The sequence below is a fragment of the Eumetopias jubatus genome, unplaced genomic scaffold, assembly GCF_037043125.1.
Source record: "Eumetopias jubatus isolate StellerSeaLion01/CBP00866 unplaced genomic scaffold, mEumJub1_p1.0 scaffold_1, whole genome shotgun sequence".
Taxonomy (NCBI): domain Eukaryota; kingdom Metazoa; phylum Chordata; class Mammalia; order Carnivora; family Otariidae; genus Eumetopias; species Eumetopias jubatus.
The window spans coordinates 118,949,562-118,974,658 of NW_028274807.1; the positions used below are offsets into that span (position 1 = coordinate 118,949,562).

General features: G+C 40.2%; 2 protein-coding genes across 3 annotated transcripts in view; both read right to left on the reverse strand.

Annotated features, from left to right (window-relative positions):
* Positions 1-4,162: 4,162 nt before the first annotated feature.
* RNF7 (ring finger protein 7) lies at positions 4,163-10,898 on the reverse strand. 2 transcript variants are annotated; one of them, XM_088025985.1, is made up of 3 exons: positions 10,682-10,898; positions 6,660-6,707; positions 4,163-5,113 (listed from the first exon to the last, which is right to left on the reverse strand). In XM_088025985.1, exons 1-3 carry the CDS (start codon positions 10,847-10,849, stop codon positions 5,057-5,059), a joined length of 273 nt encoding a protein of 90 aa, XP_087882111.1. In that variant the 5' UTR covers positions 10,850-10,898; the 3' UTR covers positions 4,163-5,056. The 2 variants fall into 2 exon arrangements, with proteins under 2 accessions (XP_087882111.1, XP_087882109.1); XM_088025983.1 differs by having other exon boundaries at positions 10,675-10,898.
* A 4,406-nt stretch (positions 10,899-15,304) lies between these two features.
* LOC148165050 (uncharacterized) overlaps positions 15,305-25,097 on the reverse strand; it is a 39,758-nt gene continuing 29,965 nt past the window's right edge. Inside the window, exon 9 of the mRNA XM_088021058.1 lies at positions 15,305-15,429. Within this exon, the coding sequence (XP_087877184.1) occupies positions 15,305-15,429 (125 nt within the window). The remainder of the gene's footprint in view (positions 15,430-25,097) is intronic.

Consider the following 25,097-nt stretch of genomic DNA (forward strand, 5'->3'; position numbering starts at 1 on the left):
CTTTACAGTAACTTATTTGTTAAATATAGTAACACTGATCTTACTGTAAATGCCCAACTCCTATGTAACTATCAGACTAGTTTTGTTAGATTAGGTATACTGTTTGAACACATTTCTGCATATATTATTTTTGTAAAGAATTATTAAATATAGATATCTGATTTCTCAATGTCTACTACATGGTAAAGGATGTCTTTCTTCCCCATTCTTTTGCTCACAGGGCTTTCCTCAAGCTTTCCATCCATTTGCCCTTCCCATGTTATTTATTGTTTTTCTTCTAGAAACAGATATTATGTTTCAGTGCCTTTCTCATCAATTTCCACTCAGTCACCCCACTATCCGAAAACTCACTACCGTCCTGCCTACAAGTATGTTTTCTGATTGCTGCACAGGGTACACACATTTTCTAGTTGCAGCTCTAGTAAATTCTTATAAAACAAAAATATCCTTCAAGGAGTTTACTTTTCTGATTCTTTTATATACCCAAACAATGAGAACAATGAGTTAAAAGCACATTAATGAATGGACGTATACATGTGTCATACTACATTTACACATCCATACACAAACATACGCTTGAAGTAAGCCAAATCTAAGTTCAACAAATTTGAATCAAAATATGCCTTGTTTTTCAGCAGGGGAGGGATTTGAAATGGAATCCTATTTTCCCATTGTGAACCAGTATATTTATAACTGTATTAACTGGCTTTTGTGGAGATTTTTTTTTTAATTTCAGCCATTGCAAAAAGAATGACTCCTGTTAAGAAAAACTAATACTTATTTTTTTTCTAGATACAGAGAAAATAAATAGTATGCTGGACTGTCTCCTTGGCAGATCACTACTCTGGAAATGTAAGGCTGATGCTCACTCATCTGTGAGAGAGTAATTTCTGAGCTGCTTGACTAGTACACATTCCAAATCTTCCTCTGCATCTACAGAACATGTGCCTAAAACAGAATGGTCAATGTCAATATGAGTTTACTAGGAGGAAACAGCATGACTAATAACTTCCTCAGAGGGAAAAAAGAAATAGCAGTATACAATGCAAATTTTAAAAACGCATTCAGGTTTTACTCTCTAAATGTATCCCTCATTTCAGACGCAATGCAACATCTTATTCAGTGTTTATTTTCTTAGCATATTGTCTCAACAGTTACCATGGGGCCATTAATCTTTGAAACAATACCAAATGGTAAGAAGAGACGTATCAGCTTCAATGTTTCTCTAAGCAACAGGTCCTATCGCAAGGAAAAAGCAATATTATCTATCCATCTATCTACATTTACTTATAATACACTATACTATATATATTGTACTACATATAATTTACTACCTATAAAATTACAAATCTGTACTAGAAGTATAAAATCTACATTCTATGTATTGTATACACTATACTATATCACAAACATTTTATGTGCTACTTACTCTAAAATTAAATACTCTAAAGAGGAATGCAATATAACAAAATTTTATCCAGGGCCGCCTGGGTGGCTCAGATGGTTAAGCATCTGAACTTAACCTTCGGCTCGGGTCATGATCCCAGGGTCCTGGGAGGAACCTGCTTCTCCCTCCCTCTACTGCTTGTGCTCTCTCGCTCTGTCAAATAAATAAAAATCTTAAAAAAAAAAAAAAAAAGCTTAACATAGTCAGGTTAGCTTGTTCCTATATATCCTTAAAAAATTTTTTGTCCATCTTTCACATTTAGTAAATTAAATGTCTTTAGGTAATATTTTCTAATCTTTTATGATGCAATACTATGTTTCTCTAGGTTGACTATCATTTTTTTTGAAGATTTTATTTATTTGACAGAGAGACAGCGAGAGAGGGAACACAAGCAGGGGGAGTGGGAGGGGGAGAAGCAGGCTTCCCGCTGAGCAGGGAGCCTAATGCGGGGCTCGATCCCAGGACCCTGGGATTATGACCTGAGCTGAAGGCAGACACTTACTGACTGAGCCACTCAGGCGCCCCCACTAATGTTATTTTTTTGCTTTATTTTCATTCTTCTCTTAATATTGATTCTTCAGGTGAAAATCCCCGAAAAAATAAGGGTTATGTAGAATGTGTTGTGATATATGGTTTGGGGCAGAGGTAGTGGCTTGAAATAACTACATCTCTGTAGGGGGATTTTCCCACTTTGTCATTCCTCTAGGTCTTTACCTCCATATTTACCCTTAAATCTGCTCAATTCTAAGGCTTCAACAGATGTTCAATGAAGCACTTACCATATAAAACATTTGTAGTAACTTTTTAAGTCTTTGCTAGTAATATACTTATAGCTCTGTCAGTTTTCTATAAGATATGATGTTAATCACATGGCTGTTTTCTACAAAAACAAAACAAAAACAAAACCCAAACCATTTATTAACATGATGTGTTATGAATCAATTTAATGTTTGTTTAGGTTTACCTAAGGCAAACAAAAATCTATTTTGAAGGTCTGAAGTGTAAAAGATCATAGCTTGAAAAGCAACCAGCTAGAACTTGATTCTAATGTTTAATTTTGTGTATATTAGTATGTTGGGAAAGAAATTCTGGTATGCATATACTAAGAATTTTTGGAGACCTCAAAATGAGATGTTGAAAGTGTGATTAAACTTTGGGATTTAATCTAAAATGTGTTAGGAATATATTGCTTAACCTGTTTTCCTTGTATTTCTTTTTCATCCCCCTATCATTCCGTACACAGGTATCATTAGAAAATGGTGTTCTATCCAGAGTAGTCTAAGAACCCTTCATTTCCATGGAATTGGTAAGTTTTAATTTTTCCAAAAAGACTCTTCACTATTTACTGATATAGATAAGTGATTAAATAAATGGAGAAAAGATAAATATCCAATGCTAAAGAATTCCAAATAATGGAATACTCTACCCTCAAAAAGTAGAAGCCTACCTCCCACTCCTTAAGTGTTATTTGCACTTAGTGACTTTCTCCCAAAGAATGCAGTATGGAAAAGGGAAAAAGTAACTCTACAGGAAAGATGCCTGACTGGGGTCCCCAGATGTCTCAGGTTAAGTGTCTGCCTCTTGGCTTCTGCTCATCATGATCTCAGGATCCTGAGATTGAGCCCAGTGCTGTGCTCCGTGCTCAGCATGGAGTCTGCTGGAGATTATCTCCCTCTCCTTCTGCTCCTCCCCTACTTGTGTGCTCTCTAAAATAAGTAAAATCGGGGTGCCTGTGTGGCTCAATCGGTTAAGTGTCTGACTTCCGCTCAGGTCATAGTCTCTGGGTCCTGGGATTGAGCCCCACTTTGAGCTCCCTGCTCAGGAGGAAGTCTGCTTCTCTCTCTTTCTCTCTCCCCCTCCCCACTGTGCATTCTCTCTCAAATAAATAAAAAATCTTTTAAAAATAAAATAAAATCTTGGAAAAAAAAAAAAAGCTTGACAATCCAGCCAAGTAATCTAGGTCAACATGAACTTCAATAAATCATGTCGATAATATTACCCTTGATATTATATAGTAAAATGCTTCACCCTCACATTGTAATTAATTTTTTCAGTAAACTGTGAAAAAATACATAATAAAGCTTAACAGTAGCCAATATGAAAGCCTGTGAATTCTTAGTTTTTAACATTAAGTCTCCGCATTCCTTAGATATAAAAAGATTCAGATTGACAAACTGCAGAAGTGGATGACAAAGTTTTTAAAGACTTCAGTTTTTAAAATTCATAGCTGTGGTCTTTACTATGGAAAAATTCAAAATAAACTTGTGGTCCATAAACTGTTACAAAATAACCTCCATTAAATGTGAATGAGTTTGATAAAATTTTTTGTTTTTTTTAAAGATTTTATTTATTTGAGAGAGAGAATGAGAGAGAGAGAGAGCATGAGAGGGGGGAGGGTCAGAGGGAGAAGCAGACTCCCTGCTGAGCAGGGAGCCCAATGCGGGACTCGATCCTGGGACTCCAGGATCATGACCTGAGCCGAAGGCAGTTGCTTAACCAACTGAGCCACCCAGGCGCCCGAGTTTGATAAAATTTAAGTATTTTCTCACACTTAATGTTTCCATGTAATAAACCTTAAACTTTTTAAGTTTTATTATTACCAAATAAGAGTACATGAATTTTTTTTCAAATTAAGTAAAATCACTCACTTGACATATTAGTTTATCAACATGAAGTTTAAGGTTGTGCATAAGACTGTAATAATGACAATTCAAATGAAGTAAACAGAATAAACCATTTATTAAAACATCGTGTAATAAAATAAACTTTTTGATCCAATGCTACAGTGGTAAACATTTTCCCCTCATTAACACTCCACCTAAAACACAGTTTAATTACTACATAATCTGACCAGAACTTAAAAATACTTCTGTTCTTTACTGCTCAATGATTGAACAGTGAGGTGAGTGTAGATTTAGGTATTCTTGATGAGCCAAAGACTGAGGATGATAGCCTAAAAGACAATCGAAATTCCATATGCCCAAAGGTTAAATTTATTTACCCTGTTCACTGGTCCAAACTTAAAATTTTCATTATATCAAGTAAAGATTTCATGAATCACCTCCTCCCAGCCAAAAATAAATATCAGGAACAAAATAAGGATAAGAGTTGGGTTTTAAACTGCACTTTATTTGTTACTATAACTTTTTTTTTTTTTTTTTTAACTGATCAACTATAAGCATGCAACAAGTTCTCTTCTGAATGGAACTGCTTCCACAGCCCCTTGGATACCAATAAGTAAATTATAAAGTCATTCAATTTGTAGCTCTCTCCTCCTTTAAAGCACTTCTAAGCAGTGTGTGTGACACATACCACAGAGGTAGGAAAGACCATCTTTAATAAATTATCTTCTTAATTGTAGAGAATTTCTGAAAATAAAACTAACAAAATGCTAAACCATGCCTCTGATGAGTACCAAAAGACCACAGAGGCATCTCCTCTTATTTGAAGAATTAGTTCCCTGGAGAGTTCTGGCCTTTGTAGGGCACTTGATAACAAGATCCACCAGGGCTCCAAACAAATGCACTAAGAAAGCCTTCCACCACTCTCATTTGCCGATTCTTTGGACCACCCAATCTTGCTGGCAGAGAGGGCAGCGATTGTTCTGTTTCACCCACAGGGACATGCAGCAGTTGTGAAAGGAATGATTACATTCTCCCCAGACCACTGAAAGGGGAAAAAAAAAAAAAAAGATTATTTTGACATTACGTATTTTAATTTAAATTACTGAACTCAAATTATAGGTTATTTTATATTATGACGAATAATCATGGTTCATAATCTTGAATCAAGATGGCTAATTGGTCAACATTTTTTCTATCTATAAAGAAATAAAAACTTACCTGTGTAAATTACACTAAGAAGTGAGATGAGGCGCTGTGATTAGGGGACTTTCCATCATTGTTTAGAATCTGTGGGTGATGTGGTGGCCCCCAGTCCCTACACAACTCCACATGCTGTCTTCCTGAAGTTAGGAGATTAAAGAACTTGAGCCTTCCTTAGATCCCAGACCTTCTCAGTCATACACTGACCTGGAAACCTTTTGAGCTTTATTTTATTGCAAAAAATACTCCTGATTTTTATTTACCAAGATAATGAGTTTTTAATGTTTTCAGTTCATAGTAGTCTATTATAAATAGATGACATGCTTCTAAACATTATCAGCTGTACACCTGAGTTATTTTCTAGAAGTGGTGATGAACTGTGTTAAGTCATCCATAAGCAGTGCAATTCCTCATGTGACAAATACATTAACTTTTCAAAGTGGCTGGCTGGAAAGAGAGGTCCCTTTGTGGTCAAAGAAAGGTGGCCTGAACCTCACAATTTCCGTTAATATTTTTTAAACCAAGGGAAGTCACCCATAATCTGAAATACAGTCTCAAATGTGGGCTTTATTTGTCACTTGCTTGACCTATATGATAACAGACCAATGAAAGAAATAGGAAAAAACAAACAAACAACCACAAAATACCCCATATCTTCTTATGAAAATTATCTGTAGGAAGTAGGAAGCAAGGGGAAATCATTCTAAGTGTTTCAGGACGAAGAAACAGGATTTGATAAATACCACATAAATCATTATTAAGAAGCTGAATGTAAACCATGCAAACACAAAGTACAAAGTTAACCTTTCATCTTCAGAAAAGCTTTTATACATAGCAATCATAAAAACCTTTGAACTGCTTAAAACGTTTAGCCTAAGACAACTTTTGTAGCCCCAGACTATTAGCAAAATTTAATAGATTTCCATATACAAACTATATCTGAAAAAATCTTGAGACTTAACATTTTTTCTATGTTAGTTGAAAAGTTAAATACTGTATCATAAGAGTACTGAAAACTGAAGCACTTTATTAGAATAAAACCCTACCAAATCTGACCTACAATACAGTTAAATTTAAATGACATTTTGGCAAATTCCTTACTTTATAATTTTAATAGAAAAGAATAATTTCTTTTTTGAATATCAAATATTTACTACGCCCATGTCTAGAATATATAATCAATTCTTAATTAACAGGCAATAAAAGGACTTGCAGATTAATTCCATTAAGGCCTTTAGAGAACCAACACATTTTATATTAATAATGGATCACTGCTTTACAGTTTGTTTTTGTGTATTGATAAAGTCAATCTTAATTGCAAATTCAAACATCCCCACTGAGAGGAAAACCTTCAGTTGAAAAACCAAGAGAATGAAATTACAACATACCAACACAATCCTCTTGTTTGTTTTCAGCTTGACATCTAAGACAGGCATCTAAAAGTAAACAAATAGCAATTCTCATTCTGATGCTCAGAATGCAATTTTTAAAACCCAGACACTTCAAAGTCAAATAAAAGCCCAAAGGGTTAGAGATGGAGATAAGAGACTCATATTATTAATTTCTCATCTGAACATAACTGTTTAAAGATGAATAAAGTACAAGGCACTCTACTCATTTACCTATGACCAGGAGCAATTTCACAAGGGTCACTGACCCTCTATTTTCACAAGCTCTGATGAAAAGATGTCCCCAAGGTGCATGCAACCCCTAGAGAAAAATATGCCATACTCCATTATATACTGGACGTTCATATAGACTCACTAGGCATGATCACATAGATTAACCTTAGGGGCAGTTTATTTTCAAGATACCATGGTAAGTAAGCCATCCATATATACTGGTATTTGCTTATACACACACAAAGAAACTCTAGAAGAATACCCAAGTAATAAAGTTTACCAAAGAGGGGATGGGATGAGAAATTTTCATTGTATATTTTCTAAAAATTCTCAATTATGTGACTGTATGATCTATATAAAAATTAAACTAAAATTAATTTTTAAAGAACCTCTTAAGTACTAGGTTCTCTCTCTTTTTTTTTTCTTTTTAAAGAAAATGCTCCCTTGGGGCGCCTGGGTGGCTCAGTAGGTTGTCTGCCTTCAGCTCAGGTCATGATCGGATCAAGCCCTGCATCAGGCTCCCTGCTGGATGGGCAGCCTCCTTCTCCCTCTCCATCACTTGTGCTCTCTTGCTCTCTCAAATAAATAAATCTTAAAAAAAAAAAAGAAAGAAAAAGAAATGCTCCCTACATTTATAAATATGTCTGAGTCCAAAGCATTTATCCAACAATGGCAAAGTATTTTAATAATTTATTTGGGAGTAAATTCTAGGAAAGGGAACCTAAAGGGTAGACTAGCAGTTTTCAAAATTCACTCTGTACTACTATTTGCTTGACGAAGGAGGTAATATAGAATATTTTCGGGACCAATAAAATGGATTCATTCACTAGCTGGAAGAGGAGTCTGAGATGGGTAAAAGGAAATTCAAACCAATAGGAAAAAAAAATATCTTTTAACATAAATTGGAGAAAAAGAATTCTGTAAAAATAGATAACACGGTGAAGTTGAAGCCTGCTCCTCTTCTTACACTGGAGTATGCTCAGGCATTTGTTTGCTCCTCTCTGCATGCTCTTACCCTAAAACAACACACCACCCTGGCCTCTCTGGTGTGGATTAAAAACAACCAGTGCCTCCTAAGGCTTTCTTCAATCCCACAATTACTGAGTATCTACTCTGTATAAGGAGTTATGCACTGGGGACACCAAAATGACCAAGTCTGGGTCCCTGGTCTCACCAGGAAATGGGGAGGTAGGCAAGCAAACAAAATATCATAAGGATCATGATATAAGGGTGAAGACATGGCTCTGGTTCTGTATAATCACAAATTATAGTCTGTGATCCCAACTACCTATTTCACAAATTAGGAAAACAAGACTCCAAAAAGTATGTCAAATGTCCAAGTTAACATAAATAGCCACGAAGGATTACTCTGGCTCTTTAGAACTTTACAGAACTAGCAAACCTATTTTCCTCTTCTTCAACACTTGCTCTCTGTGCCATCTGCCCCTTTCAGAGTGAAGGGAGAGGAGCGGAAACCAAAGAGAGTGTTAACCACATCAGAACAGGCTGACAGGCAAATCTTGGATCAAGAAGTCATAATAAATAATTTAGGTGTATGAAATGAATTCAAAATATTAAGGAAATGGAATTCAGTGGGCTCTTCTGCACAATCCAGAAATCTCTGGATTACAATTTTGATTGCCTTTGATTTAGACTAATTATCAAAACCCAACCTAAACCTAAAAATTCCTAAAGTTTTAAGATAAAAGAAAAATAATTCCTTTCATGATATTCCTAAGATCTAAAACAACGTTTCAGGGCGCCTGGGTGGCTCAGTCGTTAAGCGTCCTGGGATCGAGCCCCGCACTGGGCTCCCTGCTCGGCGGGAAGCCTGCTTCTCCCTCTCCCACTCCCCCTGCTTGTGTTCCCCCTCTCTCGCTGTGTCTCTCTGTCAAATAAATAAATAAAATCTTATAAAAGAAAATAAAATCTTATAAAAGAAAATAAAACAGAACCTTTCTAAGGAGTACAATAACAGTAACACCTTTTAGAATGATGCTACTAAGGTAAGGCTTGGGAAGTCTGAAAAACAAACTTCCTTCTGCTGTCACCTGACCACCAAATGGATTTTAACACCTCATAAACAAAATACAGAGGTCTAGTCCAGAATACTTTTCTGAACTCAAAGGACAGCTGTTGTAAATCTGCAAAATTAATCCACAGTAGCAGAATACTTGCTATAATTAGAAGGTTAATATGAATGTGAATCATTTATAGCCCATACTTTGACTTACTCTAAATATCCCAGTAGAGTTTGTTTGTTGCAAGATTTCAACCATTACTTTGAATTCTGTATTTCTACTTACAAGTCTAAAACTTTTCTTTGGGGAGAAATATAAAACACACTTTCTGGAAGACTCTTCTTTTTAAACTAAAGAAAATTTAGAGGATAAAATACTTAGCTTGTCTTGCAAAAGAAGAAAAGATTAAGTTGCCTGGATAAGTTAACAATGCCACACAAACCGGAAAAAATTATGATTGTAGTTTAAGTAAGGGGTGGGGCAAGGGGGCTTTACTGCAGGCCAATAAACGAGGTACTTTTAAGACCTAATACGCAAAATAAGTGGATCATGTCTGAAATCAAGTTCTTTCAAAAATAAAAAATAAAAAATATTTGAACCCCATTTTTGTAAATTCTCTATGAAACAAGTCCTTATGAATAAAAAACAAAAGAGTGTACTAAAGAGTGTAAATTGAGAGTCCCTTGATTCTGATAGGTTTAAATTTCATCCCTTGAGAGAGCAATTCTGTTTATTTTCTCCAGTTCTCTCATTTTTCAGAGCAGGACACAAAGTTTTCAAACTATAGAACCTCAGTTTTTTCCACCTACCCCCAAGAGAGGATCTTACTCTCTCAGGATTTTAAATGCTCTATTTAAAAATATAACTTGCATTTAGATAGCATCTCTTTTTCAAGGTGGTCTGAGACCTTAAAACAAAGAGCATATAAAATATAACAGGATGAAGCTGCTCTGAAAGGTTTCGCCTGGTCTAGCATTTTTATTCAAAATATCACAGAAAGAAGTTAAGACTTTATTTGTGCAAGTGGGTTCTCCACAAAGGCCCGACACAGAGCAGGGCAGGATCTTCAGGAAATGGCATCCTATGATGGGGAACGGCCAGAAGGAGATGAAGTTTTTTATGTTTCTGAATAAAGGGCTTACATTCTTCAATTCCGGCGAACCCCAAATATTCTTGAACCACACTGTATCCCCTTCAAGACAAAGGCGTGCCATCTGACCCATCCTGAGGCATGCAGATTTAAAAGCCCGTGGAAGAGCAGTAGCTAATCCAAAAATGGCAATGGCTAGAACACTTTTCTTCCCTTCGCCTCTTAGGAGCGAAATGAGGGTGCCGTTTTTGTGGAAGATGACTCCAGAGCATCACTTTGGTGTAAGACCACAACCATTAAAGTGCCCTGCTTATTCAGGGCCTTTACTCTGACCCCTTTGCGGTTTGCTTTTAGAGATGGACCTGGCCACACAAACCGAAGTGGTTTCTCCTAGCTGCCATCAAATGACCCAGTTTTATTTCCTTGGCCACACCCATCACTACCTGAAATTACCTTAATTCCTCTGCTCACTGTCCGTTTCTCTCCCTAGAAGACCAGCTCCCGGGCGCCGGGCGCCTGCTGAGCCCCAGGCAGCGGCGGCAGCCCCCGGCACCCCTGCCCCCACTCCTCCCGACCCAAGTCCCTCGGAGCCTTCTTCCCCAGTCCCCCACGCCCAGAGTCGGCCCCGCGGAGGCCGTAGCGCGGCCCGGGCCTCGCGTGCAACGCTTACCCATCACCTGGACCCTGCAGATGGCGCACGTATCGCACTCCACGTCCCAGCTCCACATAGCCACCGCATTCCACTTTTTGAGAGAGAACATTTTGTCGCCTCCCGACTTGGAGCCTGCGCTCCCGGAGTGAGAGGACAGGGCGCAGGGTTCCTCGCCGTCTTCCACGTCGGCCATGGCGGCGACGCGGAGTCGGGGGAGGCGGGCGGCTATGGCGGCTCTGTGGGGTCGCCCGGCGGGCCACAGCGCCGCCTACAGGCCACGGGCCACTGCGGTGCCTCCGACAGGGGCCGCCCCGATTGGCTGGCGCGGCCCAGTGACGTCATCATACGTTAGCGCCCGGCCGCTTGTCCACGCCTGCACCCCCCGCTCGCAGGGGAGGCTGAGAGAGCCCAGGGCGCTTAGAGTGATTCCGGTGTGAAGCCTGGACGCCTTTTTGCTGAGTGTTCCTCCTCTCCCGCTCTCTGGAGCACTCTGTGCAGGCACCAGGTGTCCTACTGTGAGCCTTCAGGAAACTTACCACGCTCACAAATTAACTGTTCCCCGGGGGCGCCTGGGTGCCTCAGTCGTTAAAGAGTCTGCCTTCAGCTCAGGTCGTGATCCCAGGGTCCTGGGATCGAGCCCCGCGTCGGGCTCCCTGCTCCGCGAGAAGCCTGCTTCTCCCTCTCCCACTCCCCCTGCTTGTGTTCCCTCTTTTCACTGTGTCTCTGTCAAATAAATAAAATCTTTAAATATATATATATATATATTTATAACTGTTCCCCGCCCCCGGCCCTCCCCCATGTAAACCATCAGAGCAGGGACCATGTCTTCCGTATCTAGGAAACGTCTGGCCTCAGAAGGTCTTCTGAGAAACCTGGTTCAATGGTTCCCAAATTTTTGGGTTCAGCACCCTGTTAAGCTTAAAAACTATAGGACCTTACAGAGCCTTTATGGAAGATGTATATGTTTGCTCTTTAAGAAATTTAAATTGAGGGGACGATTTAAATGTATTCATTTAAAAGTAACAGTAATAAACTCATTACAAGTTATTAAAGCGATGGTGCCACATACAATGTCGCTTCTGGAAAACTCCATGGTACACTTCTAAGAGTGAAAAGAGGGAAATAGCTCTGAATATTGGCTTGCAAATAGTTTTGACCTGTTGGTCGCCTGAAAAGACGCCAAGAACTCTGGGGCTTATGCTCTGAGAAGCTCTGATGTGGTTCAACCTCCTCCTTTTATATGTACGAGTAACACCAGTGTTATGTGAAGGTGACAATTATGAAACCTGGGTTCTTCTATTGCTAGCCTGGGGTCATGTTCTTCTGTTTTCTCAAGCAAAGCAGACAACATCTTCCTTTTAAAAGATAAGAAATTTGAGGTACAGAATGCCTAAGGAGATGACTGATTACCGCCACCACCTAGTGGTGGACACCGGTAGTGTCAGGTGTGGGATTCCAAGCCTCCCTTCTCTTACTGGGCCTCTCAGCCTCCCCTGGCCTCCTAATGCCAGGCCCTGTGTCTGGATGGAGGCTAACCAAACTCAAGGAGTCGGGCAGAGGACACAAGGATGCATAAGTATGTAAAAATGGAAATATGGACACAGGGTCACATTTGGCTAGATGCTATGTGTGCTGCTTGTTGAGTGGAATATTAAGTGCTGCGAGGGACAGAGATATCCCTGAGGACTGATGCCATGAAGAAAAGCCTCATGGAAGAGGTCAAGTCTGAACTGGCGAGAGATGGGAGGCCCTCAAGACCAGGATATCAGTGAAGAGAGCACACCTCTCCAAGCTGTCAGCCAGAGCAGAGCAGTAGTAGTGGTGGCAGATGTTCATCTCACCACACTAACTTTATGAGCCAGATAAAAATGCCTATAAACAAACCCAGATGAACATACTCATATTAAATGACCACACATCTGACTAGAGATGGTTCTAAATGCGAGATATCTAACAAAGGAGGGAGGCCGGAACCAGATGAGGATAAAATGCATTCAAGTTGTTGGGAACGGGCCAGTTTGAAAGAGAAAAGGAAAGTCAGATGAAAGGATGAAAGCCTAGAGGATGCCTCTTTTTTTTTTTTCACACTTTAACATCTCTGAAACTGGACAGAACTTCCCCTACCTGCTCCAGCTGGACTGCTGTCTGCACTTAGAGAAAACTTACTCATCTTCGCTCTTTGCCAACATATATTCATGTACTCCCAGGAAATCACAGTACTTACTGTATTTCTTCCAGTCTTTTGGCACTGGGTCACATAGCAAGCAAAAAGTGCTGTTACTGATGTTTATGGAGCAATTTCAAGTTTTTAAAATTGACAGCTCATAAATGATAAAAATGTTACAATAGTAAAATGAGTATACAATGAAAAAAAGCAAGTGCTGTTAATAGACTTTCCAGAAATTCCTACATATGTACAAACAGAACTTATTAAAAAAATTTTTAAGGGTCACCTGGGTGGCTCAGTCATTAAGCGTCTGCCTTCAGCTCAGGTCATGGTCCCAGGGTCCTGGGATCGAGTCCCACATCGGGCTCCCTGCTCAGCAGGAAGCCTGCTTCTCCCTCTCCCACTCCCCTGTTTGTGTTCCCTCTCTCACTGTGTCTCTCTCTGTCAAATAAATAAATAGAATCTTTAAAACAAAACAAAACAAACACCATCATTATAAATATTGCCTTACACATGTGTGAGAGAATATTTGTAAAATAAATTTCTCAGATACCTAGGTCAAAAGTTATGTATTTTTCATTTTGATAGACAATGTCAAAAGACTTCTAAGGAGGCACACAGATTTTACACTCCCACTGAGTGGATGTCAGTGGCAAATTTCAAAAAGGTCTTTTTTTTTAAAGCAGGTACAATTTATCAGGAGGTCTCACAGACTGGATATATAAGTTCTGAAGATCTGTTATATTATTTCAACTCTCACACTCTGTTATTGTTTACTTTTAACATGTGAGGATCTTGTCTTCCTAGCTAGATGCTAAGATATTTAACGGTGAACATAATTTACTACAAACATACTCACCTTCACAGATAGTTTGGTTCCGCAGACGTGCCAGAACTTGATTTGTACGTAGTGTGAATGACAGTCTTGCCTTTTTTAAAAAAACATACATTCATTGCTTTCTTTATTTTTTATTTTGAGTAGGCTCCACACCCGAAGTGGGGCTTGAACTCACAACTCTGAGATCAAGAGTCACATTCTCTACCGACTGAGCCAGCCAGGCACCCCAACAGACTGGCTTTTTGTGTGGGTTTTGTTTTGTTTTGTTTTGTTTTTTACTTCAAAATGGAAAGTTCTTAAGTCTTTTTTTCTTCTTTTTTATTTTTCGTGTATAGCTTTTCCAAGTGAAATAACTGGAATCATTTACTTCTAACATGAACATAATAACTGCCACTAATATTTATATTTGAGCATGCATTATGAAACAAGTATTGTCCAAAAATACTTGACGTGCGTCATCTCATTCAGTGCTCACCACATGAGACAGGTGCTATTCTTATCTGTATCTTATCAGGGAGAACTGAGGCTCAGTGAGGTTAACTGACTTGGCCAATGTCACACACCTGGACAGCACCAGTTTTCCACAGAGAATTCCAGTCCAGTTCATTCCCCAGTCCATGCTTTTCATCCCTGAACCATATTTTCATGGCATATAACTTTCAACTAATCCAATTTATCATCCATACATTGGTCAACCACACCTCTTCTCTTTCCTATGGAGCAGACATATTCATTTGGTGGTGGTGGTGGGGTGGTTAAAGTGATTGATTAGAAGTTTCCTCATTTGGGGAAGATCCCCATTTTGGGGGATGTCGTCTTTCAGAAAGTGGTTATTTCCAAATATTCCTATTGTTCCCAACTATAGATATACTCATGAAAGGAGATTCTTTCTTTCTTAGATAAAGATCATGACTTCCTTCAAGTTATACATTTCACAAGCACGTAAGAAGCACCAGAGAAGAATCCTACCTATTTTTACTAAGGTCAACTTGTGAAACCCACATTTTAGAAAACGACAAGCATAGCAGGATTAACACTACTTTGAACTTTCATAAATTAGTCATCAAATTTTAGAATTTGAGATGGGCTTGGTTCCAGTGAAAACTATTATTATAGAAAAAGCTATATCTTTCTATACGTCTGGTTGGCCATGGAAATAGACAGCATCCATAAAGATCTATGGCATCCATCTTCAGTTTTTAGCCTATGAAACAATGAAGAAAAAATAATAAATTATAAAAAGAAAAAAGGAAGTTCAGCTTCATACAATAGGGAGTAAATATACATAGAGCATTACCACCTAATAGATCCCACATGTTTCATAAATAGTTTAGGTAAATTCACCATTTCAAATCCACAATAAGCTAACAGGAACCAGGATTTGGGGGGGAAGTGGGAAAGTTGAAGACAGGAGGCAAGGTTTGCAACAACATTTGAGGCAACTATGTTGTTTCCTACTACTTGTCCTTTGATACAATCATCCATCAGAATGGACTGATGGTTTGGGATACTATTACCTAGAACCAAAATTCTCATGATTTTATCAAGTGCAAAATCTGCTGAGGGTGGCATCTACACCAGTTTAGTGCCCAGGCCCCGCGCACACACTCTCCTGGCGGCTGCAACTCAGCAGACACAGACATTTAAGAACATACCTTTTTCTTCTTTCTACGGGTAATACTAGATTTCCTGCTATTTTTCCAAATAGATCTGAAGGTTTCTGAAGAGACTTGAGGAGTGACTATAATTTTTAAGATTGGGAGTTTACCTGAAAGGGGCAGAACATAATAGTCAATGGGTAGGATATCTCACAACTCCATTTGATGGATTGGGTCTTAGCTTCTGAGAGGGGCATTTTCCCACATTCTTATTAACTGAGCAACTTTCCTCTCACCTAATATGTTTTCCCTATATCTTCTTGATGTGAGTGATCCATAACAATTTACTTCTGTAATAACTTCTCACTCTAGTCCTTTCTTTTCCATTCCTACTGTCATATGTTTACCTGGATAACTGTAGTAGTCTTCCAACTGGTCTTCCTAGCTTCAGACTTCCCCACCCCCAAATCCATCCTGGAATCTACTTCCAAACTAATCATCTGAAAGTGAAATTCTGATCTTGTCATTCATCACTTCTAATACTTTGTTAGCTCTTAATCTTTAGTGGACCTCTCTTGGTTTTGCTTGTCCAGCTTGCATTTTAGCTTCTTTCTGAAACAGAAGCTTGAGTTTACTTTGGGGTTCTGCTCCCCTGTCCTCCAGGGGTGGATGGGCACACAACCCAGATCTGGCCAATTAGCGGATTTATTCTCCCTGGCACAGTGATTGGTTAACAGGTATGCATGTGACTCATGATGGTCCAGTGAAATCAGGAGAAAGGTTCTTTCTTATGACTTTTTTTTTTTAAGATTTTATTTATTCATTTGACAGAGAGAGACAGCGAGAGAGGGGACACAAGCAGGGGGAGTGTGAGAGGGAGAAGCAGGCTTCCCGCCAAGCAGGGAGCCCGATGCGGGGCTTGATCCCAGGCCCCTGGGATCGTGACCTGAGCCGAAGGCAGACGCCCAACGACTGAGCCACCCAGGCGCCCCAGGAGAAAGGCTCTTTCTTGAGATTAAACGGGTACAATGTAAACTTATGGCCAGTGCTGCCCAAAATGCCACTGTGTGGGAAGAACCTGCCTGAGAATAAAGTCAACACAAGGAGATGAAGGTAGGTAGTGTTACCAGAACCCCTAAATCCAGCTGGACCTGTAGTTAGAACCACTCTTGGACTTTTAGTTTTATAGGTCAACAATTTTGTGTGTGTGTGTGTGTGTACTTAGATCAGTTTGAGTTGGTCCTGTATCACCTGAAACCAAGATTTTTCACTGATCATCCTATAAAGGCCAGCAATATTGTGATTTATAAGAAATATATATTTAGAGTATTCAGATTTCTCATATATATTTGGTCTTTGTCCATGATTCCTGGCTCCCAAACCATTGGAATTTCCTGAGCAATAAGAGAAATGGGAGCATCTTTTGGTCCCTTAGGTGTGTGGGGGGATGGGTAAAATAGGTGATGGGGATTAAAGAGTATACTTACCATGATGAGCACTAAGTAATGTATAGAAACTATATTGTACACTTGAAGCTAATATAACACTCCGTGTCAACTACACTGGATTTTTTTTTTAAAGAAAACCTGAAAAATGTAATATTTGGTCCCTTGTTCTCAGTTCCTGAAAATGCCTTAGAGCCGTACAGGTGAAATGGGTGCCTTGTAATTCATAACAAGCCCCTTTCCATGAGACCTGAATTTATGTTAATGAGGAGACTTTTGGAAAGCTGGTTGCCAGGGGAACCAACCATCAATGAAGGGTTAGAACTTTCAGTCCTACCCCTTGATTCTCCAGGGAGGGGAAAGGGGCTGGAGGTTGAATCAATCACCAATGGCCAATGATTTAATCAATCATGCCCGTGTAATAAAGCCTCCATAAAAATCCAAAGGACGCGATTCAAAGAGCTTCCAGGTTGGGAAACCAGAATGCTTCCACATGCCATCATGCTGGGGTCCAAACTCCATGAGGACAGAGCGGCTTTGTTCGAGACCTCAGCCTCTGTATCTCTTCATCTGGCTATTGATTTGTATCCTTTAATATCCTTTGTAATAACCTAGCAATCTAGTGAATAAAGTGGTTTCCTGAGTCATATTAGCTGTTGTAGCCAATTAATCAAACCCAAGGAGTGGGTCATGAGAACCTCAGCTTTATAGCCAGTCAGTCAGAAGCCCAGGTAACAATCTGGACTTGCTATTGATGTCTGAAGTGGTGGTGGTGGGGAGGGGACAGTCTTGTGGGACTGAGCCCTTAACCTGTGGAATCTGATGCTAAGCTCCAGAAGTGAGTTGAACTGTAGGCCACCCAGCTAGTATTTGGGAATTGCTTGGTGGTGTGTGGAAAAACCTACTCCCACACATCAAAATTGGGGTCAGATAATAAGACTCAAATACCTAGCATGCCATTCGGAGAGCCTGTGTCAACCCATCCTTCTGTTATTTCCCATGGCACCTGCCCTTCTCCCCCTTTCTGTTTCTCATCTAGCCAGATGTCCGGGTCCTGCTTGTAGGGCCACAGGGGCCTCAAGCTGTAGTTTCTGGAGGTCAGGATACACCAGGAAGAGGCCAGAAGCAGAAAGGTAAGTAGGAAATATGGTGGAGAGGCAAAATAAGAACCTTAAAAATAGGACTGCATGTACTATAAATAAGTACTTAAAAATAGTTCTGCATGGGGGCATGGGGTGGCTCAGTCATTAAGCATCTGCCTTCGGCTTGGGTCATGATCCCGAGGTCCTGGGATCAAACCCCACATCGGGCTCCCTGCTCAGCCGGGAGCCTGCTTCTCCCTCTCCCTCTCCCCCTGCTTGTGCTCCTGCTCTCGCTGTCTCTCTCTCTGTCAAATGAAGGAGTGAAATCTTTAAAAAAAAAAAAAAAAGGACTGCATGACCCTCCAAAGGGTCAATTGAGGTTGAAACATGAAAATGGTTGTAAGGGTATGGGAACAAATCAGGCTGGGCAAAGTAAAGGGTAGTGGAGGGTAAGGTGGATGAATATGGGTAAGGGACCTGGAGGTATAAGACAATACAGTTTATAATTTCAGGATGTAGAAAGGGCCAGAAACTGTGTCACTGAGGGCTTGGGTAGTACATATGTGCCTGGAAGATAAGCAAAGTCAGGATCTATTTGGACGTTTTCCTCTGGTGAGCAGTGCTTATTGATACTTGGTGTGGTCATTCTATCCTACGGGTCATTCCATCCTGTGGGTCATCACAAAAAAAAGGTGTGGTTGTGGGGGGAATGTTACTCTGATACTTCAGGGTGGGGCTGGGCCATAATAAAATCTAAGGCAATAATCTCCCAGGGGTGTGCCTAGATTGAGAGGCATTCATGTTTCCTGGGCCTAATTTTGGCCCAGTGTCTTCCATGTTTTCTTATAGAGCAGAAGGTTATACAGATGTAGTTCTGCTAGGTGACTTGAGGGGCCATGTGGAATGTCTAATAAAGACCCTGGTGTCTCACTTGGGCCACTGTGGGGCGGAGGGGGGGGTGTCACTGGCTTCAAAGGCCTTTGACCAGGTTTAGTGTAGACCAGTTGACCTGTCAATCATAATCTAAAGGAGCTTGAGGCAAATACTTCTAGTTCCCTGACTAATATCTTTTCTGACCTTATTTTCTAACACAGCTCAAATTTTTCTTAGGGCAGAAATGTGCCCAGCTAAAAATTAAGGATGGGCATGTGACATGCTTCTGACCAACTAGAAATAAGCATAAGTATGCTGGGGATTTCTGAGATTTCCTCATACAGGTACCAGTACATTCTCCTTGTCCCTTTCTTCTTCTTCTGGTCTGGAATGGAGATGGGAGGCTCTCAGGGAAGCAGCTACCTTACAGCTATGAGGATAAAATCACCGGTTAAGGCTGATGGTGGAGAAAGAGAAAGGAATGACGGGGCGTGTCTGTACCTGCTCAGTCTTCCTCTACCTGACTAAGCCACTACAGCTGGTCCTATTCCATGTAACCAAATATCATCTCTAACCATGCAGAATTTAAAAACAAATAGGAAGAATTCATCGTCGGGGAGAAAAACAAAGCTCAGAGTTGAAAAAAAGAAGATAGGCTCAAATGTAGAGGAAGACAGGAGATTCAATAAGAAAACAAGGCCCAAAGTCTTGACCACTGTGAAGGTCAGGAGGGAGATGCTCAGGCTGTGAGGAGTGTTGGGGGCTGGAAACCACTTGAAATGGGGCCAGTAGTGTGGTATGGGGGCCAACTTGAGGTCTCAGAGGATTCCCACGACAGCCACACCCACAAAAGACTGTCATATTCCCTGCACACCACACTTTTGGTCATCCTTTTCACTTCTTTATAAAACTCTAGCCATTCATAAATGCTCTATATAGTGTGTGAAGCCTCCAACTCCTTAGTGGAAGCTGAGGTGATTAAGATAGTATTAGATATTGGGCTGCCTGGGTGGCTCAGTGGGTTAAGCATCTGACTTCAGCACAGGTCATGATCTCAGGGTCCTGGGATCGAGCCCCAAGTCAGGCTCTGCACTCAGTGGGGAATCTGCTTGTCCCTCTGCCCTTCCCCCCACTCGCGCACGCGCGCTCTCTCTCTCTTGCTCTCAAATAAATAAAACCTTAAAAAAAAAAGATAGTATTAGATATTGACATGGAATTACATAACAATGAATCACATGGTAGAAAGCTATCCAGTTTTCAATTCTCTAAAAATATAGTCAAAGTAATGCATACATATAGCTACAAAATTAAATAGGGCTAAAAAGTTTATAATGAAAAACAACAGACCCTCGCCTTTCCTCTCAACACCCGCAGTCTTCTTCTCCAGAGACAACCACTTTTAACTCACTCAGCTGTTTTTCATGAGATTTACTGCCTTATTTCAAAGTGCTTTTTATATTATTTGATATTTCCAGTAAAAATTTTATATATTGACTGTTACCAGTTCCTCTCACCAAACCTCCCAATAGTGATATTTCATAATTTTTAGTTAAATCAGCACTTGGTGTATTGACTGGTACAGTCATATACATCTTGTTCACAGTGTTTCCCTTTCTTATCTAACTTTTTTTTTTAAAGATTTTATTTTTAAGTAATCACTACACCCAACTTGAAAGTACAACCCCAAGATCAGGAGTCGCACACACTACTGACTGAGCCAGCGAGGTACCCCACTTATATAACTTTCTTCTGTCTGAATTAATAATTGTCTTAATTTTTCCTTTGCATTGTTTTCTGTGTACCTATTCTAAGTATTTCCCCCGATTTCTTTTGTTTGTCATACACCCATATTTCTTGCAAAATACTTAAGTATTTCCAATGCTCTTTCAGTTTTTACTGCAGGATTCCTCCTTTCCAAAATCTTCTATTTTTCTGTTCCAATTTGGACTAGTTCTGACTCTCAACCATCATCTGGGATTCCTTTTTCTACTTTTCTGTATTTGTTCTCCCGATTTCTGGATTCTGCATTCTTCATCTTTGTGGTTTACTCTCATTTTGCTCAAGTGTGTTCTCTGGGACCTTCCTAGGAAACAGAGGCGGCACACAGTTTGAGTTCTTGTGTGCTAAAAACATCTTTACTTTATCCTCATACTTGGTTAGGAGTTGGGAATGTATAGAATTCTCACAGAGTTGTCATGGCAGTGCCCCATAGTTTCTAGCTTCCAGTCAGAAGTCTGATGTCATTCTGACTCCCAGTCCTTCGGATGGAATATACAGTATTTATCTGTAAGTTGTTAGATTCTCCCCTTTGTTCCTAGTGTTCTAAATGCCATGGTGATATAGCTTTTATCATTCACTGTTGCTGAGCACTCAATGGGCTCTTTCAATATGCAGATTTATGTCTGTTGGTTCAGGGAAAGGTCTTGATTTATTTGATAATTATTTGATAGTGCCCTTTCTCCACTTTCCTCTGGTCTCTCTTTCTGAACTATGAGTTAAATGCTGGTGTTCACAGACTGATCCTCTCTCATATATTCTCACCAACTTTTCGTTCTACTTTTTAAAGACTTGCTTGACTTCATCTTTCAACATCTGTTTTGAAATTTTTATTTTGGCTATCATTTTTATTTGCCAAGAACTTTTTCTTATTTTCCCAATTAATCTTTTTTCATAGCATCCTGTTCTTGTTTTACAGATGCATTATCTTCTGTTTCACTGGGGGAAGGTCTCAGATTTCTGTTCATAGTGAAGCTTGAGGCATCCAAAGGCTGATGGGAAGCTCCTCTGTATGAGCAGGGCTTGCTTACCTGCTGGGCTTTTTTGAATGATGAGGGCATGGCCAGGGGTCAGCATCTGTTCTTTGGGGCTATTCAGTTGATCAAAGAATACTCCAGAGGCACCTGGGTGGCTCAGTCGGTTAAGCATCCGACTCTTGATTTTGGCTCAGGTCATGATCTCAGGGTTGTGAGGTCAAGCCCTGCATCAGGCTCCATGCTGGATGTGGAGCCTGCTTAAGATTCTCTCTCCCTGGGGCGCCTGGGTGGCTCAGTCATTAAGCGTCTGCCTTCAGCTCGGGTCACGGTCCAGGGTCCTGGGATCAAGCCCCGCATCGGGCTCCCTGCTCCGCGGGAAGCCTGCTGCTCCCTCTCCCACTGCCCCTGCTTGTGTCCCCTTTCTCGCTGTGTCTCTCTCTCTCAAATAAATAAATAAAATCTTAAAAAAAAAAGATTCTCTCTCCCTCTCTCTCTGCCCGTCCCCCCTCCACGCCTGCTCTTGCATGCATGCTCTCTCTCTCTCTCTCAAAAAAAAAAAAAAAAAAAAAAAAAAAAAGAATACCCCAGTCTTCTACATGGCTATCAGTCTCCAGAAGCAGGGCAGACAAAAGTGGCTCAGGTAATGGTAAAGGCTGAGTCCCAAGTGTTTAGTGTGTAGAATTTTCCCTAATCCTCTTTTCAGCTTCTGACTTTACCCTAATTCTCTGCCATGCTGGATGTCCTGGGTCTGCTGAATGGCTGTTTAATTTTTCCAGAGACCCTAACTGGTCTTCCTTCTTTTGTCCTCACCTCTCCTCGAATCTATTTTCAACTTAGAGCTGAAGTAATCCTAATAAGATGAGAGGAAGACAGGAGATTCAATAAGAAAAGGGTCAGATGAGGTCACTCCTCTCAAAATTCTCAAATGCCTTTCCATCTCAATAAAGTTAAAAATCAAAGTCCTCCTAATTGCCTAGAAGGCCCCCTGCCCTCCATGTTTACTTCTTGGAATTATTTTGTCCTATTACCTTCCCACTATTTCTCACTCCACTCCAGCCATGCTGGCTTCCATACTGGTTCTAGAATACACCAGCTAGCCTCCTGCCATCAGCCTTTGCACCTACTGTTCTACTTACCTGGACCGCTCTTTTCCCAAATAACTACATGGCTTGCTCTCACACACCTTGCGGTCCTTGCTCAAATGCTTCTTCTTAGTACAGCCTTTCCTGGCTATCCTAACTAAACTCCCCATCCCCGGACGTACATGCTTTATCTCCTTTTCTTGCTTTATTTTTCCCTTAAGTATGATTCCCATCTGATATACAATAATGTATATTTTACTTCTCTTTATAACTGGTTTACTCTCTGTCATCCACTAGCAAGGAAGACCCATGAAAGCAGAGCTTCACTGCTCAACTCAAACAAGGCCTGGCATTTGTGGGGTGTCTCGATCAGATGTGCAGGCCACCAAATGCGGGGTGCTCCGATCGGGAGGAGGCCGGCAGCATGGGTGGTGAAAGGATTCACCCCAGGCAGAACAAAAGAGATAAAAGTTTACTGAATACACTGCAAAGGAACGGTGGACAGGACAGCAAAGGAGAGACTCTGCTACGAGGCAGTGGGTGGGGGCCGGTTATAGGGCACAGTGAGGAGGCAGGGAATGTATGGAATTTTCCCTTTTTTGCTAAGCTTAGGAACTGTGCCTGGTTATAATTGGTCAGTTAGGGCCTATGGCTGTTTCAAGGCAGGTCACCTAATGAGCCCATCTGCATTAGGCTCAGTGGTCGCTGAGGGCCCTTTTGCCTTGTTCTACAGCATTTAATAAATTAATGTTGAAATAAATAGATAAGTAAGAATGGATAACTTAAATGATCCTTAAGTCTTCTGTTTTTGTTTTTGTTTTTTAATTAGTAAAAAAGCAACCCTTTAAGATGTAGACAGCAGTTTCTCCCTCTGCTAACCTTTTTTTTTTTTTTTTTTGGTAACAAGTGAGGTTGCTGATGTTTCTGAGAAAGCTTTCATTGTGTGTGTGTGTCTGTGTTCCATCATTAAAGGTAGTTCGTTAAGATTTCCTTGGTAGACAAATGACTTTAGGCTGTTAATTTGATTTCATGAAAGAAGTAGAGTTAGGATTAGAAATTAGCTTGTTAACTTGCAAATGATAAGAACACACAAGCAATCAAAAGAAGAACATTAGTTCTATAATTAGCGATATTACTAATTGCTTTTAATGTTTAAAAGGCTACCATTAAGGCTAAATGGCAAGAGATTTCCCTAAAGAATCCAACCAGCTAACTCTGTTTTGAGGAGTCTTTCTTGGTGTTCAAACTGACAATTGTAAGGCCTCCATCAGAAACATGCCATAATTATTTTGGTTCAAAATGTGGATGCATTAAAGCTATTCATGATATATACTACTATATATGGGGGGAAAATGCTTTCTTGAACTATAAATTGTTTTTTAATGCTTTTTAAAGGAGAATCTGTATTTTCAGGTGGGTATTTCATAATTATCTTCCCCATTTACACAAATTGAACCATTTACTAGGCAAGCACAATGTTTTGCAGCTCCAAATAAGTACTCAATGAGAATCATTTTCCATCAAATCAGCTGAGACTGTCCATCATTTGCACTCACTACAGTAATGATCCGAAGACTGCCTGCAGCCTTTTATAATGTCTCCTGCTAAAGCAGGGTATGGTGAGAAAGTGACCACGGTGCTAAGGAAAACCAAATGAAGTCATTAACCTGCTTTCAGCTTATTGAGCTTAAAGTTCAATTTAAATTCATTTTAAAAGAATAATTCCATTGCATTTGAATTCAACTCAAATGGACTAGGAAGTAGATGTTCTGCTTCTACAAAATAAAAGGATAATTCAAAAATCTTGGGATCATTTGGTTGGCTGTGAAGAAATGACGATGCAGTGGTTTCAGTATAAAAATGTCAACATTGGGGCGCCTGGGTGGCTCAGTTGTTAAGTGTTTGCCTTCAGCTCAGGTCATGATCCCAGGGTCCTGGGATGGAGCCCCGCATAGGGCTCCCTGCTCAGTGGGGAGGCTGCTTCTCCCTCCCCCACTCCCCCTGCTTGTGTTCCCTCTCTGGCTGTGTCTCTCTCTCTGTCAAATAAATAAATAAAATCTTTAAAAAATTAAAATTAAAAAAAATAAAAATGGCAACGTGGTAGACAGTAATATTGTAATTCTTCTCTCTAAAACTGCCAGTATTAGGAAAAAATGCAATTTAAAACTATGTCGTGTCTCTAAGGTCATTTTATCGAGGAAATGATAAAGACCAACGCTTGTTCTACTTAATTCTCTTCACGTAACCTGCCAGATAATGCACCACGATTTCTCCCCCCCCTTTTTTAATTTAAATTCAAATTAACATATAAGGTATTACTGGTTTCAGGGGTACAGGTCTGTGATTCATCAGGCTTCTAGAAGTCTTTCCCCTACTTATTTATTTATTTATTTTTTTAAAAGATTTTATTTATTTATTTGACAGAGAGATAGAAGCACAAGTAGGCAGAGAGGCAGGCAGAGGGAGAGGGAGAAACAGGCTGAGCCCGAAGCGGGACTCGATCCCAGGACCCTGGGATCATGACCTGAGCCGAAGGCAGACGCTTAACCAACTGAGCCCCCCAGGTGCCCTCTTTCCCCCTTGTTAAACACTGAATTTGTATT